The 20,622-nt window shown below is 46.4% G+C and overlaps 1 protein-coding gene across 4 annotated transcripts in view; it reads right to left on the bottom strand.

Annotated features, from left to right (window-relative positions):
- adgb (androglobin) overlaps window positions 1-20,622 on the bottom strand; it is a 60,649-nt gene that overhangs the window by 32,219 nt on the left and 7,808 nt on the right. For all 4 annotated transcript variants that reach the window (XM_060042471.1, XM_060042472.1, XM_060042474.1 and 1 more), the window contains exons 6-17: window positions 20,134-20,273; window positions 18,314-18,400; window positions 16,835-17,013; window positions 15,417-15,482; window positions 12,378-12,475; window positions 11,133-11,313; window positions 9,617-9,713; window positions 8,893-9,037; window positions 4,490-4,535; window positions 2,730-2,883; window positions 2,511-2,574; window positions 2,300-2,383 (exon numbers count right to left, since the gene is read on the bottom strand). In XM_060042471.1, coding sequence (XP_059898454.1) covers window positions 2,300-2,383; window positions 2,511-2,574; window positions 2,730-2,883; window positions 4,490-4,535; window positions 8,893-9,037; window positions 9,617-9,713; window positions 11,133-11,313; window positions 12,378-12,475; window positions 15,417-15,482; window positions 16,835-17,013; window positions 18,314-18,400; window positions 20,134-20,273 — 1,341 coding nt within the window. The remainder of the gene's footprint in view (window positions 1-2,299; window positions 2,384-2,510; window positions 2,575-2,729; window positions 2,884-4,489; window positions 4,536-8,892; window positions 9,038-9,616; window positions 9,714-11,132; window positions 11,314-12,377; window positions 12,476-15,416; window positions 15,483-16,834; window positions 17,014-18,313; window positions 18,401-20,133; window positions 20,274-20,622) is intronic.

Raw genomic sequence — 20,622 nt, 5'->3', positions numbered from 1 at the left:
GAGTGTGTGTTCAATTTAGCAATACACCATAGGCTAAACAAAAAGATAAAACGGGAGATAAAACGTGGTGATCTAAGTGAAAATAAGTGGATCAATAATGGATTGGTGTGGTCTGACTTTGGTTATCATTGATTGGGTGAAGGATGTTCATAATAACTGGCGAGATGCAGGGTTCATTTGACAATTATCAAAACGCTATGTTGAACGTGCTATTTACTAGGGCTGGGTATCGTCAAGGACTTCGCGATACGATACGTATCACGATACACTTGTCACCAGTGTTGGGTATCGTTACTTTTGAAAGTAATCCGTTAGGTTACTTTGTTACTATCAATTAAAAGTAATCCGTTACGTTACTACGTTACCTATAAATAAAAGAAACGCGTTAGAGTACTCGTGCGTTACCAACAATTAAAATGCGTTTGGGGTGCGTGCGTGTCCGCCTAGTGCAACAACAACACACATCCTCCTTTAGATGCACCAACAGTGCTGACTGTTTATGAATCAATCATGAACCTATAGCATAATGACAGGAAAGACAGTCATCATATTGCACGTTTTATTTAACAGGCATTCATCCTTTGATCATTTGAACAGCTTCCATGAATAACATTACTCCGGTAACAGGCAGTTATTTTAACAGAATGTAGCTTACCGTATTGGCTGCGCACAAAATAACAGTGCGTCACACATAGCTTATCCACTTTACAAGTGCAGGCGCCTAACAAAGTGCTTAACAGGTAGGCACGCAACCTTTTAGAATTGGAAATTTAACTCAATTTAACCGTATGCGTTGCACAAAAGAACAGTGCATGGCACTAAAAAAACATTGAAGAACTGAAAATGTTCGTGTGACCCTATAGCCCTACATTCATAACAATCACGTAGGCTACCTTTAGCCTATTTATCACCAAAGTAATGGTTGAAACGTAGGAGAAGAAGGTGCTCAAAACGACCACTATGTTCTTCTTGTCCTTTTCGCTCTGTAACTCAAAATAATGAGCGTACCTCCAGGAATCTAAGGCTATCTTCTCGTCCATCTTGCCGCGGTAACACACGTAGCTTACACACACAGGTGCGCGCGCATACACACACAGAGAGCGAGAGAGAGAGAGATGCAAGGAGCAGGGCAGCAGCATCTGACTAAAAGCAGAAAACCCGGGACTTTACTTTCCTTATTGAGGGAAAATCTTAAAGTAACGGAGTAACGAGTGGTTATTTTGGAAATTAACGAGTTACTGATTACTGAATTCGCAAAACTAACGCGTTAGGTTACTCGTTACTGAAAAAAACGAATAAGAGTACTCTAACGCGTTAGTTCTAACGCGTTACCCCCAACACTGCTTGTCACGATACATCACGATATATCACGATATACCGCGATGTATCGCGATATACCACAAACACAAATCGAGTCAAAACAATTTCATTAAAAACTTCCTTTCCAATTTATCTTGGTTTGGCAAATTATCAAACACTGCTGCAGCTGCCATAACATCAAGATAACAAATGCAATTCAATATTGCACTAACTGGACAAAACACACTGACAATGAAAACATTAAAAAATTCTTGTGTGTTTTTGTGTCAATTAACTTATGTAAATAAAGTGCATATGCAGCACAACAAGTATGCCTTGTCTTGTCACTCAACATAATGAACAGACATAGTGCATATTAAGTATTCTTTTTAAAAACAATGAATACAACAAAGTCAATATGATGTTAATTACATCTGTAAACAAAGGGTCCTCTATTCTTTGAACCGTTAGTAAATGGCCTACTTGGACTTCAGATTTTTGTATGAGGACACAGAGGACACAAATTGCATATTAAATACTATAAAAACAATGAATACAACAAAGTCAGTATGTTAACAACATCTGTAAACAAACATATTGTAACCCAACTCGTGTAACCCAACTCGAGATTACAATAAAGTCAGTATGTGAATAAAAAATAAATATAGATTTTTCTTTTTTTTCTTCAAAATATCGATATTTGGATCTGGAAATCGATATTGATATCGGCAAACTAAATATCCCGATATATCGATTTTTTGACACAGCCCTTCATTTACCATGTTAAATAGCGTGTTATAAAGCCATATTTTACGTCGTCCTTCACGCCATTGTAGAGCTGAAGATGTAAAAGACATCGTTCCGAACCACTAAAATGGTGCATTAAACACCGTGTTTGACACTGATTTTTGTCATTCCAATCAGTCTTCAATTGGACGTTGTTTTGACCCTTTCGGCCTTCCATGTGTGTGTGTGTGTGTGTGTGTGTGTGTGTGTGTACCTGATGACTAAGCTGTCCAACAGAAGAGTGGCTGGACGTTCCGTTGGACCCGCTCTTGGAGGGGCTGGTGGGTAAGATGTCATCCTGTAGGCCACAACAAACACCAAGTTAACACCGAATACAGTGAGAATGAACCGAGACCATGGAGCGCACGTTGTATACGCGAGATGCGGTGTGAAAAGGAGCTGAGGGGTTGCTTCGCCAGGCTCACCTTAAATTGGGACTGGTGACGCTGGTAGGGGTAGGGGTGTGGCTTATGGAACACCAGCAGCGTCCTGGGGGAGAAGGAGTGTGCACGCATGTGTTCGGTCACCGTCACGCACACGCTAACCCTTTCATCGACATGTTGCACAAATGGTTGACGTTGAGGAGCGAATTTGACTCATCTCAATCTCGTCCACGATGTCTATCCCGTGCGTGTGTCTCTTACTGGAAGCATTTAGTAAAGTGGTCCATGTCCACCCACGGATCCTGTTGCGGTGGTACGTGTGGAGGAGCAGAGAGGGCTTCAGCCGGCAGCGGGGTGGACCTCGCGGTGGGTCGCTCTACCTGTGGCCCCCCCGTTGTCTCGGCCCCGTGCTGCTCTGAGGGACCACAACAACACACTCACTTACCAGGCCATCCGTCTTGCTGGTTGCGCATTGCATTCTTATGACTCTGTCGGCCATGTCCTTTGGAAATAAAAGAAGGTCTGATACATCTCGGTTTGCCGTTACCGACACTGCACTTAGTTGGTACCCTGCCTTTCAGAAACAATCTCTGCGGTTACCATAGGTCATTTGACTTTTACTGCTACCGGCATTGCCTTTCTGGTACCGCAACTGCAAGGTTTTATTTTAGTTCATCTTTAATTCACAATTTCCTACCGCTTGGTCCGATCATTTTTCATTCAACCAAGAATTATCCTTAATCTCAAAGCAACCTACCTATACTATTGTTGTATATTGTATTGTATATTTCTCACAAAAATAACTCGGCGTATGGCAATTAAGGAAATGGGGGGTTCTCTAGCGTGTTTTTTTATCAAATGAAAGCATGATAAAGAAACCATACTTATTTATTTATTTGTTTATATACATACTGGATGTATATATATATGGAGTGTGATATCTTTTTATGCTGTGGGCAGCAGTGCCTTTTCCTCTCGTGACTCACTGCAAGTTATCGAAGACTCAAATCCTTATCTTAAACATGTTGATTTGAAATGGCCAAACTCCCACATAATGGCATAGTCTAAGCAAGCGCTCACGCACGCGCGCACACTCCTACTCACCAAACACCCACAGCCGTCATGCACTGCACACAGACACGCACACACACACACACACACACACACACACACACACACACACACACACACACACACACACACACACACACACACACACACACACACACACACACACACAATCACACACACACACACACACACACACACACACACACACACACACACACACACACACACACACACACACACACAATCACACACACACACACACACATTCATGGCACACAAACACACAGGCTAGCCCCCCGACCTCCTCCTCTATCTCCCAGAAAAAAAAGGGACAAAAGATACCAAATATATAAATAAATAAATAAATAAATAAATAAATGAACCCAAAAATATACACACCCACCAGCTCACTCTGCCCCCGAGCGCTCCACTCCAAACAGAGCGAGGGCGAGAGTGAGAGAGAGAGACCGTCTGATCATGGAGCCTAGGCGACCGGGGGGCCAGCTATTCGGCTGCTGAGCAATGGTGGTCTTCTCGCTCCACTCGCAGGTGTTACTAAGCAACTAAACGGGGAGGGGGGGTTGCAGAAGGCAGGTAATTGGCTGGTTCTCCCCAGGCCTAATTCCACAAGCATCTTCAAAGAGCCTCAGAACCAACCGGTTGGCCAAACAGAGGAGAAGTGGGGGGGGGGGGATAGGCTGTTATCTTCTTGTCAAATGGGTACAGCCTCATCCTGCTATGCTGAAGCAGTAATTCTAATTGTTATTATTTCCATTTATTTATCACAGACATAGAGTGGAATGAATGAGAAGCGGCAGGGCTCGGCTACCGTGTGGCCCTGGCTGAGTCAATGTTTGTGCGGCGTCTCGGAGAGCCGTGCATGCCATTATTAGGCCCCAGTGTGCGCGTATCAATGGCTGACAAGCTTTAGGGAACAGAAAGGCTTATACCATTGGTCGTGGCGACGCCGTCCTTCTTGCCGTCCTCTGCAGTAACCTAAAGGGACATACACAGAGAGGGGGATAGGCAGAGAGAGAGGGGAAGAGGCAGAGAGAGAGAGAGAGAGAGAGAATGATTAGGCTGGAGGAAAACAGATTGCAAAAATAAAAACAAATAAACAGAGGGGATGATTAAGTGACAGATATAAGCCGCCATAACAGACATAGTTATAAGCAAAGTGGGAGAGATAACGAGAGAGACGGAGAGAGAGAGAAAAGGGGGTAAGAGAAACAGTGAAAAAAGAGGGAAGAGGGGGAGAAAGAGAGTGGGGGGGGGGGGGGGGGGGGGGTTGGTGAAGAAGGGGAGGGACGCGGGGGGGGGGGGGTGCATCGCTGACGGGGGAGTGGTTGGCGGGGCGGGTGGAGGAGCTACGCCTGCACCCTCCAGTGGTTCCACACCAGCTGGGGCACTGCTGTGCTGCGCGTCGCTGGGGAGACATGAGTCCATGTGACAGGAGGGGGGGACGGGGGGGGGGATAGGGGACGGGGGGGGGGATAGGGGACGGGGACGACACACCACTCCTCCCCTGCTCCCACACACCACCAGGAGACAGCCGTCACTAATCCGCTGCGACCGTCAGCCAGCGACCAGAAGCTGTGATGGCGCTTACGCACGCCACTCATTTGACTTTTTTTCTGTTGTTATATATTTTACGGAAATGATTGGTCGGCCAAAAAGAGGTAAAAGAACCAACAAAAAAGGCAACGTATGAGTCATAGCGCATCGGAGAACCCTAGTAAACCAAGGAGCCTCGGACACTGAACCAACGGATCAGAAGAAGGTCAGCTGTGTGCTTGGGACTGCTCTAGAGTTGGTTTGGAAGAGAAGGATGTTGCAATCTGCTCAGCCTAATGGATAAGACACAGTAGAATGTCTCTAGTCTGAGGCTTCTTTGGCTTTCGCTGCCGTAAGGACCATTATTAGGAGGTTGGAGATCACTCATCTGAGTGGCACTGTAAAATGTATTGCTCTTTTAATTGCACATACATAGTAATATCTTGCACTGAAGTAAAAAAAAAAAATATATTATCTTTCTATCTAGTACAGTAGTTTTTGTATTCATCTATATTTAGCCATTTGACGTACAAACCTAATTGTGTGTGTTTTTTTAAGTTACATCTGTTCTGTCATTTGTCTGTACTAGTGCGTTGCCTGTTCAAAACGAAACCGATTGCCTGGCCTTCGGTTTGGCTGCTTGTCGCTTTCTCAACAACCGCTCATCCAAACGACTTCACACCCGACACTCTCTTCCTTGGGTCCTCAGCAAGGCACCCGCCGAGTGTGAAGCCGATCGGATGAACGGTTGTCGAGAAAAAACCGGAGGAGAGACGCACACAAATAAAAATGCTCCTTTTTAGATTGCTGCTGCCACAGTTATATTTCAGTTCAATAGAGTACTCTATCTATCCTTCTTAACCTAAACCCTACACACACACACACACACACACCAAGAGGGCCACCAGCTCACAAATACATCAGCTCGAATTACTCCCAGCGCACGCACACACGCACGCACGCACGCACGCACACACACACACACACACACACACACACACACACACACACACACACACACACACACACACACACGAGTTGCCAAGCTTTTCTTCGTGATACCGATAGCAATAAATACTGTTGTTCGGCATTATCCCCCCAATAGCAGCAGGCATACAGTGTTCTATTCTGGAGCGAGGCAGAAAGCGATGTGGCCATGAGGAGAAAAGAAAGGCTGAAAATAAGCCATCCCAACTGCCATGGTAACCAAGCTAGCGCTAAGAACACGCCGTACCTGTCGCCCGACCGCTTGACATTTCCTCCCGCGCAAACGCGATTGAAACTTCGTTCTTCTAACGTGTTTTTCCCTTCCTCGAGGAGGGAGCGCCATTATTCTTAGCTCACAATAAGAAGGGTGGCTTCAAAGCCACCCAGGCCAGGACCACGGTGAGTCAGTGTGTGTGTGTGGGGGGTGTGTGTGTGTATGTGCATCATTCGTGAGTCACAGCGACCAGACAGACAGAGTATTGTGATTTGTGATACAGAGACAAATATCTTCAGGCGGCTGGAAGTGTACTTGACTGTGTGTGTGTGTTTGTGTAAACGTGTATGTGTATGCATGAATTTGAATGTGTATGTGTGGTGTTTTGGACGTCCCTTCTGTGACTGGGTATGGGTTTGTTTGAGGTGAACAGAAACAAATGGCGTGCTTGTGCAGTGGGCCCATGATGCGTCATTGTGGTACTTGTCGCAATCCTCTAATCCATAAAGCAACAGCACACTATTGGCTAAAAACTACAGAGCCAATAGTGTGCTTTAAGACACACAAACACTGACCAACCAACCAACACCTCCGGGGACTTTTGACCTCAGTTACATAAGAGAACTTTGATTTACTTTCTGCAGTGTGGATGGACTCTGAGAGGAACAAGAGATCAGGTCAGCCCTGGTTAAAGACTGACATATGTGAGGTCGCTCTCCTGCACTATCAGGTGCTCTCCGTTTCTTCATTCAAGAAGTCAGCGATAAAAGACTGTGAAAGAAGTTGCTCCGTGCGACTTTATGCTTTGCAGATATTAAACAACTGAGCAGTGGTTCTGTAGTGAAATGAATTGGAGGAAGAAGTAGGGTCCCTGTGTGCCTATGTGTTGCAAACTGATGTGACACAGGGTGCTTATCTACATTTCATCGATTCAAACGGTGAATGCGGTGAATGCGGGGCTGATGCTTTCGCCTTACTCTAAACAGAGAGTAAGGCGAGAAAGCGCCCCCTTAATCATGGGATGCCATATTTTTTCTCCTCTTTTACAACCCTGCGATCGCTCTCGCACAAAGCCGGGCTCTGTGGGCCTGGCCAGATCAATAATGCAGTGATTTCCGCACACCCAACCCATGACCTAACATGTGTTGCAGGGTGCTTTTGGAGCTGGAACCGGCCACCAGCACACACCCACATTTACAGATGGAACCCTACATCAAGAGCGAGCGTGTGCGCGATCGCGTGCACGCCGGCCTAGCCCCACTTTCACCGGTCACAGTTACACAAGAGGGCGATCAACTCAAGCTCTATGTTATTTTTTTCTTCTTCTTTTTCCTCCAGCCTCCGTCGCTGTTATAGGAGTGCAGCGCCATAATGATCCCCCCCAAGGGAGACAGACACTGACGCACCCTCTAATTGCGCTGCTTATTCCATCGCAGGAGTACACGACCCCTTTCCCTGGTTAAAAATCCCACACGTTCTGCCCGCTATTACCACATCACCAGACACTCGCCCTGTCTCTCTCTTCTCCCTGTCTGTCTGTCTGTCCCTTTCAACCTTTCTCTCTCTCTCTCTCCCTGTCTGTCTGTCTGTCTGTCCCTCCTGACCCCTCTCTCTATCTATCGCTCCCAGTGTCTGTCTCTTTCTCGATCCGTCTCGCTGTCAGTCTCTCAGTCTCTCTCCCTGTCCTATCTTAGTATCCATCTTTCCCTGTGTCTGTCCCTCTTTCTCTCTCTCTCTCTCTCTCTCTCTCCCCGTCTTCCTGTCTTTCCCTTTTGATCTCTCTCCATCACACGCAGGCTCGTTCTACTTCACTGTGTTCCCAAACGAGTTCTCCCATATTCTGGTGAACCCTCATTCGTCTGTTAGGAGGCACGTCTGGTTCTGTTGCGCTGTGTTGTCCCACCAACACCTCTCTCTCTCTCTCTCTTCCCTCACTCACTCTCTCTCCACTTATATCTGTCTCACAGACAATAAAGGGACATTAAAGATGGGGGTGTGGGGGGGATTGGGGGCAGCAACGTCTGTGGTGTACAGGTGTACAGTGGGAGAGGTGGGTGCAGGTGTGTGTGTGTGTGTGTGTGTGTGTGTGTGTGTGTGTGTGTGTGTGTGTGTGTGTGTGTGTGTGATATATGAGTGTGTATTTACTGACGACTAGTCTCTTTAGCAATCTCTTGTGCAGCGAATGACAACAGACGCATGTTATAAGGGAGGTAGGGGGTCAGGCTACTTGCTCAAACATTGCTCAGGGTTAGGCCCTGGTTATGGGGGATTGAACCCAGTGCATTTGGGCAGGGTTTAGTCCAACGGCCAACGAATACACAAAAAAAACGACACGAAAAATGTGAGTCTTCGAAAAAATGACATTACTATTAAAACTTTTTCTTATCTCTCTATCCATGTTCTTCTCCTGAGGTGTTCATTTTGTGTAGCCTCATCGCTTTATTCTTTTGTGTGCGTTTGTGTACATTTAATAACACTTGAAATGTACCTCAATTGTATTAATTTATCTAATCTCAACCCGCTAAAGTAAAGCAGGCCTTGGGAGGGTCACAGGACGGGACTAAAGAGTGGAGCATGAGGACTCTGGTGTGGTGGCACCTGGTTGTTAGCAGGGTTGCTGGGTGATTCAGCTGATCTGGGATCAGGGCTCTCCTGCTGGATCTCCTGCTCCCCAGCCTCAGTGAAGGATGACAGGGCCGAGTTGCAGGTGGAGAACCCTCTGGGGTTACTCTGCCTGCCGTCCCTGTAACACGCACACACGCACACACACACACATACATGCACAAAAGCACACAAACAGAACCTTACAAACAGAGATACTCACATTCTCTTGCAAACGCACACACACACACACACACACACACACACACACACACACACACACACACACACACACACACACACACACACACACACACACACACACACACACACACACACACACACACAGAGTCTCTCTCAAGCTTTCATTCTCTCTCATACTACCAACATGCATACTCCAGATTGCTTGCTTCATGTTTGGTTACAGTTCTACTACCCTGTTAAGTAAAATAAATAATAAATGTCATAGCTTTCTCCCTACATCTAGTCTTTTGTATGACGTTGGACATGACGCACATACAAATATACTATTTTTGCCATGGCATCACATTTGGTTTCTAATTTAGCAACTGGGTGCAGACTTTACGTAGGTCCGGGCAAAGAGTGAGAGTGAGAGTGAGAAAGAGAGCGTGAGGGAGTGGGGGAGTGTGAGAGTGAGAGGGATCTAGACAGAGAGCCAGAGTGACGGAGAGACAGATGAGTATTCCGGGGGTGTACACACTGCGGTGGGTGGGGCCGGCCGCTGCTGCCGCTGGGCTGGTAGGAAGCGAGGGGGCTGAAGACCTCCACAAAGCGGTCCAGCTTCGGCACGGGGGGCACTGCAAGAAAAGGGGGCAGGGGAGCAACCCTCAACACGGAGACCTCTTGCCCCCCTCCCTTTCTTCAAATCTTCTTCAGAGCTGTTCAGGCATTTTCATAAACAAGCAAGATGGCTGGCACTGAACTGAACAAAATGAACTGAGGGGTTCCAAACTAATATGCATTTACAAATCCGCAAAAAAGTCTGGCAATTTATGCGATGAATGTTGCCCAAAATGAGGTGTGCATTCCTCTGTCAACCCATCACAAGCATGTATTTACCTTACCGTATCCTTTCACTGTTTCCATCACATTTTTCGTGTCGTTTTTTTGTGTATTTGTTGGCCGTTGGACTAAACCCTGCCCAAATGTACTGGGTTCAATCCCCCATAACCAGGGCCTAACCCTGAGCAATGTTTGAGCAAGAAGCCTGACCCCCTACCTCCCTTATAACATGCGTCTGTTGTCTATATTGTATTCGCTGTATTCGCTGCACAAGAGATTGCTAAAGAGACTAGTCGTCAGTAAATACACACTCATATATCACATATCTGTCCTGACAGCCCAGGCATGTCGTCTCATGAGACCACATCTAGCCAGTTCATACTCTGTTTCTTTCTGCAGCTAACCCTTTCGAAAGAAGTTTAAAGGTTAAGCTAAATTTGCGATGAGGGAAGGAAGTGTCTTAAAAAAATTAAAAAGAAGAACAGTTTCGAACCAAAATAAACGTAATAATGATGTTAAAAACCAATACAGATGCACAGAAGGCTTTTCTCAGAATAAGTGTTTCCCCTACGCTTTGCCAGCTATGTTGGTGTGCCTGTGCACAAGGTGCTAATGTGCACGTGCATGGTGTTGATGTTGTGCATGCGCGGTGCAAACGTGCACGCGCACAGCTGATGTTCACAGTAACAAAGAGGTTTAAGTGTGATCACTGATTCAAGGAGGGATCTAGTGCATTCCAGCAGAAATGGTCTCATGCAATCGTATAACAAGATAACATAAAAAGAAACCGCATGCGAGCTCGAGGCAAGGCGCAAATGCAGTGTTCAGTCGGCAGTTTGTAGCCATCCAATCAACTATGTTTCCTAATACTGTTGATGCTGCTGATGCTGCCCTACACAATCATATATGGAGGCAAATTTCTTTAAATGAAGTCCCTCAGTCGCTTCATACTTCCTACCTTTAGCCTAAGCCATTCATGAGTTCATGCCTCCTACAGAATCATCATGCGTTTTTAATTCGGCACGCCCAACATCATTTCTAACACGGCTCATTACAGTATAACTCCTTTGGCTGCCATACTTGATAATCAACTGCTGCCAGACTCAGCAGCAGTCATGGCCGGACTGAGATTCATTGTGAAACGCAAACGTGGCGATCAGGACGGTCTCACGATGGCTACCCCTCATGACCCTCTTCAGCCCCGTCGCCCTCACCTCTGGGTTCGTCCGTGGCCAGGGAGTGGTCTTTCACGCGGGGCCGCACCAGCTTCCAGCGGGGGACCGGGGTGGGCTCGGGCGGGGGCTCCAGCGGGCCCTCCCGTGACCGGGTCAGCAGGACCATGTGGCTGTGGAGCCGGTACAGCCCGTACTGCCGCAGACACTCGGACGAATCCACCTGCACGTGGCGGTGAAGAAAACACAGACACACAGACACAGGCGCACATACACGCACACGTACACACACACATACACGTACAAACACACGCAAGCACATACACACACACACACACACACGCGCGCAAACACACCGAGCCGTTTCATGCACACCAACACACATGATCATTTAGTTTACACATATAAACGGTTTACATACTACAATTGTATGGCCAATCCTGTTCCAGTGCCACTGGACGTTCTATAAGCCGTCATATGCAAGCCGTGTGTTGGCCTGATGTCAAACCGGATCATCATGATCCACATGTTAGGGTTTGAGTCACCAGAGAAAGGTTAAAGATACTTTAAAATGGATTTTCTTGCAGGGGGAGAGTAAATAATGAAAGGAGCCATGCCTGTCGGGGCAGGGCGTCCAAGTAGAGCACCACATGCCCCCCAGTTCAGAAGCCCGGCCTCTCATCTCTCTCCCCACCGCTGATACAACGTCCACACTTGCTTGTTCAGCCTGTGATGGAGTGGCTTCTCTAGTCCTCTTGCTGGACTAGAGAAGGGCAGCTATAGGGCTCTGACATCAGAGTGCATCATGGGCTTTTGCGTCAAGAGAGCTGTAGCATTGTTAAAACCTAAATCAACGTATATATACACCGTAACCTAGGCTTATGAAAATCATTGTTTTTGCCAGGCCTCGCATGAGGTCCTCTGTGGCAATTTCAAACACAACAATGTTTCTCAATCAAATAATTTAACGACTAACGACAATAAAAACAATGACCAAACAAGACCATTACTACTAATATAATAGCTAACATTCCCAATTCTCCAATATTTAAAAAAATAGTTTGCTTTGAAGGGTGATCCCTGCAGGTCATCAGCCATAACTAATTTATCTCTGCATTTACTCAATAAGGATAGCTACAGCACACACACACACACACACACACACACACACACACACACACACACACACACACACACACACACACACACACACACACACTTATGTCTGTATACGCACACACACACACACACACATATACACATAAGAAAGGTAGGCTTGGATCTAACCATTTCATCTCGCACTGTAGACTTCATCTCATCCAGGAGCTGGATTGGATGGAAGCTGGCACACACCACAAGCTCTGAAGCAGAGGGGGTTTCAGCACCTGAGAAACACACACAGATTTGATGGTTCACACACACACACACACACACATACACACACACACACACACACACACACACACACACACACACACACACACACACACACACACACACACTACAGGTGCGTGTGGAATTGTGGATTATTGCATTCACATTTCCCTAGTTAGCCACACGCCACCAAAAGAAAATTGTTTTCTTTTTGTTCCTGCTCTTGGGGTAATAATTCAATACACAATGTGCCTACCAAATCTTCAGCGGGAAAAAAAAACACGTAATCTAATAATGGCACAAAAGGTGAAACAGAGAAATCACCCTTTCACAAAACACAATAAAAACCATCTCTCTAGCTCTCGCCATCTCTCACAGGTTTAAATAAGGCCACACAACTACCCAGGCCATCTACGAGAGGCAGTGCTGCCCTGCAGCACATCCTGGTGTGTTGGAGAGCGCGGGGGCCTGGGAGACACAGAAAATCAATTTAAAGCACCACAATGCACGGAGCAGGAGAGGGAGAGGGACAGAGAGAGATAGGGAGAGAGATAGCGAAAAAAGGAGAGAGAGAGAGAGAGAGAGAGAGAGAGAGAGAGAGAGAGAGAGAGAGAGAGAGAGAGAGAGAGAGAGAGAGAGAGAGAGAGCAAGAGAGAGGGGGAGAGAGAGAGAGAGAGAGAGAGAGAGAGAGAGAGAGAGAGAGAGAGAGAGAGAGAGAGAGAGAGCAAGAGAGACGGGGAGAGAGAGAGTGCTAAAGCTATTGACTGAGCTTTGTGGGACACATATGGATGCTGCACATGAAGTATTGAAGTGCAGTGCAAGTGGCTCCTACAGTGTATTGTGATCCATGCATCGCAATAGAGAGGACAATAGGTGGGTGTGTGTATGTGTGTGTGTGAGGGTCTTTGCTTGTGTGCATGCTTTTCAAGAAACCCGCCGGGTTTCCATTGCCTGAGGCACCAAGGAGCAGTAGATTGGTACCGCTTTCCATATTAATGTCACCCCATGATGTTAAGCCTCTACTCGGTAATTATGGAAAACAAGTGGGATCGCGACAGACGAAGCACAGCGGCGATTAGTGTCAGAATAATAAGGTGGGTGAATACGAGAGCGGAGAGGGGCAGCCAGGAAAAGAGGGGTGGGATCCACCAGTCTGCAAAAAACATTTGAATCACACCAAATGCTTTTGTTCCTCTTTGATCAAAACAGGCAAGCCGGTTTCCAATTTTTTCTGGGGCTCACCGAAAGCCATTTTCATGAATGCGAGTTTGATAAACACATAACACACTGCATTGGGCTATCAAAACACGATTACATTTTTTGACACTAATGCTGCAGGAAAAACACTAGCAATTTCATTGGCTATTTGATGGTTGGTTCTTGTATCAAAAAACATGGCAGCTACTTCGTATGGGAAGGGTGCGAGCACCCCGTGTTACACGGCCATTAGACTCAACATGCAAGTGTCCTGCCAACGCAAGCCGCAGTGACAGGACAGGTAGGTTTTAATTATACTTTGTCGCGGCAGGGAGCGCCATCATTCAATAGTGATTAGTGTTAAATGTCAAGCGTTTGTTCTTGTCCCGACTAATTTAATGCACCCCCGCGGCTGGTCAGCCCCGTGCGCCACTCCCAAGCCTGTGACCTGAGAGATAAAAGTGCTGGTAGGGGACGGGCGTTTCATCAGAAGAGCCTATGTTCTGGTTCCTGCTCCCTGCTGCCCTGTGAACTGCACTTGACTACGAGCCCTCGGGGGTTTTGGTACACCGAAGGTGTGGACGATAAGCCCCGGCCAGCCGTCTCCCCCTGCTGGTGTATGTATCCGAACCCAGCAGCCTCTCCAGCCCCTGAAGCTCATTACATACATGTAGGACGATACACCTTTCCCATTTCCAAACTTCGTTTGACTTATAAGTCGCAATGTGTATCTAGCTTGCAGCTTATAATAACCCTGAAATATCTGTAGTCAATGTTGATAACAGTGATTTAAATAACTTTATCAATGAAATCACGTCATATAACTAACTATAACTAAGAATCGTACTATTGACACACGTCAACCTAGCGGCCAAACTAATTTTATACTTATATTTTAAAGCTTTGCTTGTTATACTTCCATTATGGCACCAATTGCCCTCCTGACATCTCTGGAAGGAGGGATCACTCTTCTCAAATGTTCCTCCTAGCCCTTTGGAGGGGGTTAGGGTTAAGGTTGGGTGGCGTTGTAAGGGTTAGTGACCTGTGAAGCCCTTTGAGACCGTGACTGTGATATACTGAGCTTGGCTATACAAATGCAATGGGCTTGACTAGGTTTGAGGGAGGGGGCAAGAAGTCAGAAAGTGATGAAAGATAACAATAACTGCCATCATGTCAGGTTGATATGGATGTGTGCAGGTGTATTACTGCCATGCGAGGATGGAATTATTGATTGTAAAGTGTTTCCAGAGAGAATATGGAGTTTCTGTATGATGATGAAATATTCATTGTCATGCTCCATACGAGTTGAATTATGGATGGGGGAGGGGAGGAAAATAGGGTTTCGCTCAAACATACTATACGTATGGACCTCACTGTACGGTTTGTGCACATCCATTCCACACACACACACGCACACACACACACACACACACACACACACACACACACACACACACACACTCACACACACAGACACAGACACACACACTCCTGGACAAGCCAAAGAGCTTATACCAGTATGCTTGTGTGTGGCCTAAAGATAAATAAATGAATCACATGGGGGAGTGCTCTCTAGCCAAGTCTGAAAATGTGTATGTAAGGGTGGTGGGGGGGTTAGGTTTGCATATTTCAATGTGTGAAGAAAGGAAATGCGTGCGTGCGTGCGTGCGTGCGTGCGTGTGTGTGTGTGTGTGTGTGTTTGTGTATGTGTGTGTGTTTGTGCGTGTGTGTGTGTTTGTGTTTGGGCACACATACTATCTGTAGTGGGCAGAGTGGTCTTCTGGTCTTTCCCTTCCTCCTTCCCTTTTTTCTTAGCCGAATCTGAAATTCAAATCATCATCATCTTCATCGGGACCATCATCCTCATCACTACGGGGAAAGCCTTAGCGTGTAATCGCACCTTGTGTTTGCTCAAACAAATGGATTGTTCCCAAAGTGGAGGCTGATTAGATGAAGCCGCGGCCCGAGAGACTCTGAACCAGGGGTCTCAAATTCGCGGCCCGGGGGCCAATTGAGGCCCGCGGGATGATATTTTGTGGCCCCCTACTTGACATCAAAGTCTAGTGTTAGGGCGGCCCGTGCGTTGTTGTCAAACGCACATTTTTGCTGAGTGGCTTGCCACGCTATTTTATCACTTGTGATAGGGTGACCAGATGTCCCGGTTTTGCCGGGACAGTCCCAATTTTGAGTTGCGTGTCCTGAGTCCCGACAAAAGCCGAAGGACACTAAAATGTCCCGGTTTCCACCATCCACTATGAAATGTCCCCTGTTGTTACATAGCCAACGTGATCTTATTATAGCCCGATCATTATCTTAGGCCCCGTCCACACGAAGCCGAAACGGGCGAAACCGTTACGGTTTCGATCTATCCGGTTTCGAAGTATCTCCGTAAAGACGAAGCCAAGCGAAACCGGATAGATCTGTAGAAACGCTGTAGTAAACATTCCAGGCCCATAAGGGGCGCTGCTTCTGGTACACAAATCCAGAAGAAGAAGAGGCGAGCATGCGCATAAAGGCTGCCCCCCGAACCACTAACAACACAAACAAACAGCTCTTCTACGATGGCGAACTAGATTCTCAATAAATAATGGCTTAGCAACCCAACAAGGGACATGATATGCTGCAGAACGATTACAAGCTTGTAGTCCGCCATCATCTTTTTTGTTGTGATTTCTGAGACTCCGCGGCTAGGAGGTCGAGGGGTGGGGCGATGATGTCATGGTTTGCGGTTTCAGTCGGTTTCAGGCGTCCACACGAAACCAAAACGAAACCGGATAGATTTGAAACCACCTCCGAGGGTGGTTTCAGAAGTTTGCGGTTTCGGTCAGCGGATTCGCCGTCTTCGTGTGGACGGAAGGCCGAACCGTACAAGACCTTTGCGGTTTCGCCATGAAATCGGCTTCGTGTGGACGGGGCCTTAGACTGGGTCAGTTGTGCTCCTTTTTTCTGTGGAATAATTGATGCGGCCCAGCCTGACCCAGACTCTACCTCTACCCAGGTAAGTTGAGTTTGAGACCCCTGCTCTAAACCGATCGATTAAGACACTGACTCACTTAACCAGACGCAATTGAGGGTGCGAGTCGCCCGTGTGAGCTCCTGCATGATTGTTTGTGTGCTGGAGGAGGAGGAGGAGGGTGAAGAGGGGGTGGGATGAAGAGGAGGTGCAACTCTACCTCTTTCAGTGTTCCTGACTGGGAGGGGCGACGCGGTCTTGGTGTCGCTCATGCGGGAGACCCTTCCTACGGCAGACTCCACAGCCTCGGGTTTTTCCTGTGCACAGCTGGCCTTGGCGAAGGTGAATTTGGGAATGTTTTCTGTCAGGTATTCCCAAATATTCCCCAGATTCCTAGATCTAGAAAAGAACAACAACAAAAATAGATGTTTATGACCAATTGATTAGTTTAAAATATTTTATTTTTTCCTGAATCACATTGGAATGGGAATGGAGTGGGAATGGGACTGAGAATGGTAATGGGAATGGGACAAAAGCTAACCCTGAAAGGCACTGTATAACAAGTATAGGACTATATCGTTACGGACTTACGTTCACAAAGAATCTGAGAGATCACAGTATTGAAGACACAGTTCAGCTCCTATATATCTGTTGTATATTTTAGTATTTTTAGGGATACACTGAAACATCTGTACATTTGCCTTTCTACCCCAGATTCAGGTGAGCTGTTTGATTCTAAATTCATCGTTGTGTGTCAATAAGGGGAGTTTGCATGGTTAGCATTTTCTTTCCGGTAGTCTCTGCAAGTCATAGGAGGCAGCTAACAAAAAGCAAATTCTCACACAGCAGACACCCCCTATTAACACACAATGATGAATTCGGAATTTAAGAACTCTTCTGAATCTTGGCAAGCAGGCAAACATCAAATTACATATATCTCACAGGATCCTTTAAAATTTAAATAATATTTTTTCAAATCCAAACTTGAGATGGATTGAGGCAGAATCTGTATAGCTAAATTAGCTGAATCCTAGAAGCAGCCCAGCTGTTTCTAGGACTCAATTGGACTCAAGCTTTACCTTGCCGTGATAGAAACAGTAAACGACTACTACTTTGCAGACACTTACTTTATGTATCACCACCATTTTATTTGCTGAGCAATTAGAAGGGAGGCAAGCAATACCTGCATGTAATACCAGACCAGTTTGGGATCAGTTTGTACATATTGTGTCACGAACCTGAGCCGGGATAGTGCTGGCTGCCAGTTGATTGGGTCTCCAGGGGGAGAATACCTTACAACAAGCTAACCAGCTAAGGCAGGGGGAAATCTCTTCCCTGCTACACTCCACCACTGCACCACAATTACATTTATATTTTTGACAGATCGGGTCAATTATATAACACCACACTTCTTTTTCTTGCTTTACTGCCCTAAGCACATTATTGGCATGGTTGTCAAACACAGTGAAGGCAATTGGTGTTTAGCCTCGCTAGATTCATCCCGGCAGTAGCAAAACTCCATATGGCATTGGTTCACCGCCTCTTATAATACCGTGAGTGACTACAATATTAGCATCGGTTGGACCCCAGCGGGAATGAAACCCCTAACCCTGGCAGTGTTAATGCTAATTGCTCTACTAGTTTCCCTAAAACTGGTCCAGATTGAATGTGAAGGAATGTGAAAAAAGGATTTATGTACTTGATGGGGATTATCTCTGGAATGCAGCCGGTGAGGGCATGAATGAAGGTGAACTCGCCCATCTCCTTCCTCTGCTCGGACATAGCACTGAGAGAGAAAAACAACACAATAACACACATAACATTTATATACACACCTGGGAAAAAAACAACAACTACAACTGAACACTCTTTTACTGCATTGTCACCTCATAGATTTGAGGTTACACAAAACAAAGTGTTTACATTTTTTCCCCAATCATTGTTATCATCTGTAGAGTCTCTTTGTGTTTACGCAGTACCCAAGTCACATGCTGAAGTATTTCATTGTGTTCTTTATTTAACATTGTAATGTTCAACCAACTATGAATCTACACGTTAATTGAAGATTGAATAATCTTCCATCAATGTGGGTTCAGAATGCTGTGATGATTGGCCCTCCCAGCATCAGAGGTGTGACAGAAATGTGTGTGTGTGTGTGTGTGTGTGTGTGTGTGTGTGTGTGTGTGTGTGTGTGTGTGTGTGTGTGTGTGTGTGTGTGTGTGTGTGTGTGTGTGTGTGTGTGTGTGTGTGTGTGCGTGCGTGCGTGCGTGCGTGCGTGCGTGCGTGCGTGCGTGCGTGCGTGCGTGCGTGCGTGCGTGCGTGCGTGTGTGTGTGCGTGTGTGCGTGCGTGCGTGCGTGTGTGCGTGTGTGTGTGTGTTTTTGTGTCTGTCACTTGATGGTGTGATCTCTTCTATGGATTGTTCCCCCCCCCCCCAGACATTCTAAGACAGATGGTTGTCTCAAATTAGCCCCTTCGGGAGTCAGGAGGGTCCAACAGGTCCAGTTTGTGGCCTTAATCACCAATCGAACTCAATCGATGGAACTCCATCAAAACAACAGCTCCATCCTCAACAATGGTCCAGGGCAAAACCACAAAACGTTGACCACCAACACCACCACCACCGCCACCACCACCACCCCCGACACCACGTAAACATTTTTACACAAAAATAAAACAGAAATAGAAAAGATAGAGCAGCAGGTCTGTGACTCTTTGATACTGAACTGCCGAAGCAGTCACAGGGGTAAGGTTAAAAACGGCTTGAAGGTAAAACTTCCATCCGCCGTCACTGTGGCTCATGAATGATGCACCAGCAGAAAGAGAGGCTTCTTTGTTTCCTGTCTCGGATGAAACATTTATGTCTCCACCTTCTGCAGACACAGGAACAACCACCTAGACACAACGCGCTACCCATCACTCACACTCTCTCACCCTATCTCTCTCTCTCACACACACACACACACACACACACACACACACACACACACACACACACACACACACACACACACACACACACACACACACACACACACACACACACACACACACACACACACTCACACACTATCACACACAGGCTAACTGTCACCCCGGCAGAGTAGCTCGGAGCAGAGCGCATTATGTCAAATGGACATTTCATCCAGTCAGCAAGGGCAATGCGAGTCTCTCTGTGTCTGTGTGTTACCAGGCTCCACTCCAAACTTTACCAACGATAAGGAGGTGCTAATGCTAACACATAGCGTATGAGCGTATAGGCTACATGGATAGGAGCCCTACGGTCTGCTTGTAATACTGACCTCGGTAAAAGAGGTCAACACTAAGCCGGGTCTACATTAAGACAGTGGCTTAAGAGGATTCCACTATGTTCCCACCTGGCATCTGTCATAGTCCTCCATGACAAGACCAGGCAGTTACAGTGCAAACCCTTTAGCATTAAAGTCGTTTTTTTACAGTAATCTCACTTTGTCCTCCAACACCTGTATTTTGTTGGGGTGGAGCCACATGCAACCACTCACTCTGTGTTAGCCAGCTTGATTAGGGCCTTGGCCAATAGCATGGGCCATAGCTCCCCTTCGGTGGCAGAGGCAGGGAGGAGCATGTTGTCCTCCTCATCGAACGGCATGGTGTCGTCCACTGTCATCTTCCTCCAGCAGCCCTGACAGACACACGGACACGAGGAACCATGGTAACCTCAACATATTACAATTTTCACTTTTAATCTTTTGTTTTGTCAACTGATTTCCAACACATGTGTTTTCACTCCTATGACATCGTTGATGAAGCAAAAATATAATAAACATACTGACTGTAACTGTGTGCATAGATAAATCATGTAATAAAAACCTGTGAACACTTGCACTGTTACATTAACACTTACTACACTTACCGCTCTTCAATATGGGAACAGAATAAAGTGGCTTGTGCAGAGCTGGTTGGTCAGGGAATGTTTTACTTCCTGTTAATGTGAGAATTCAAGAACATCAAAGTAGACAGTGTCCATTGGT

The sequence above is a fragment of the Gadus macrocephalus genome, chromosome 21, assembly GCF_031168955.1.
Source record: "Gadus macrocephalus chromosome 21, ASM3116895v1".
Classification (NCBI taxonomy): Eukaryota; Metazoa; Chordata; class Actinopteri; order Gadiformes; family Gadidae; genus Gadus; species Gadus macrocephalus.
Note: the sequence above shows the minus strand (reverse complement) of the source record. Positions and strands in the feature narration are given on the sequence as shown.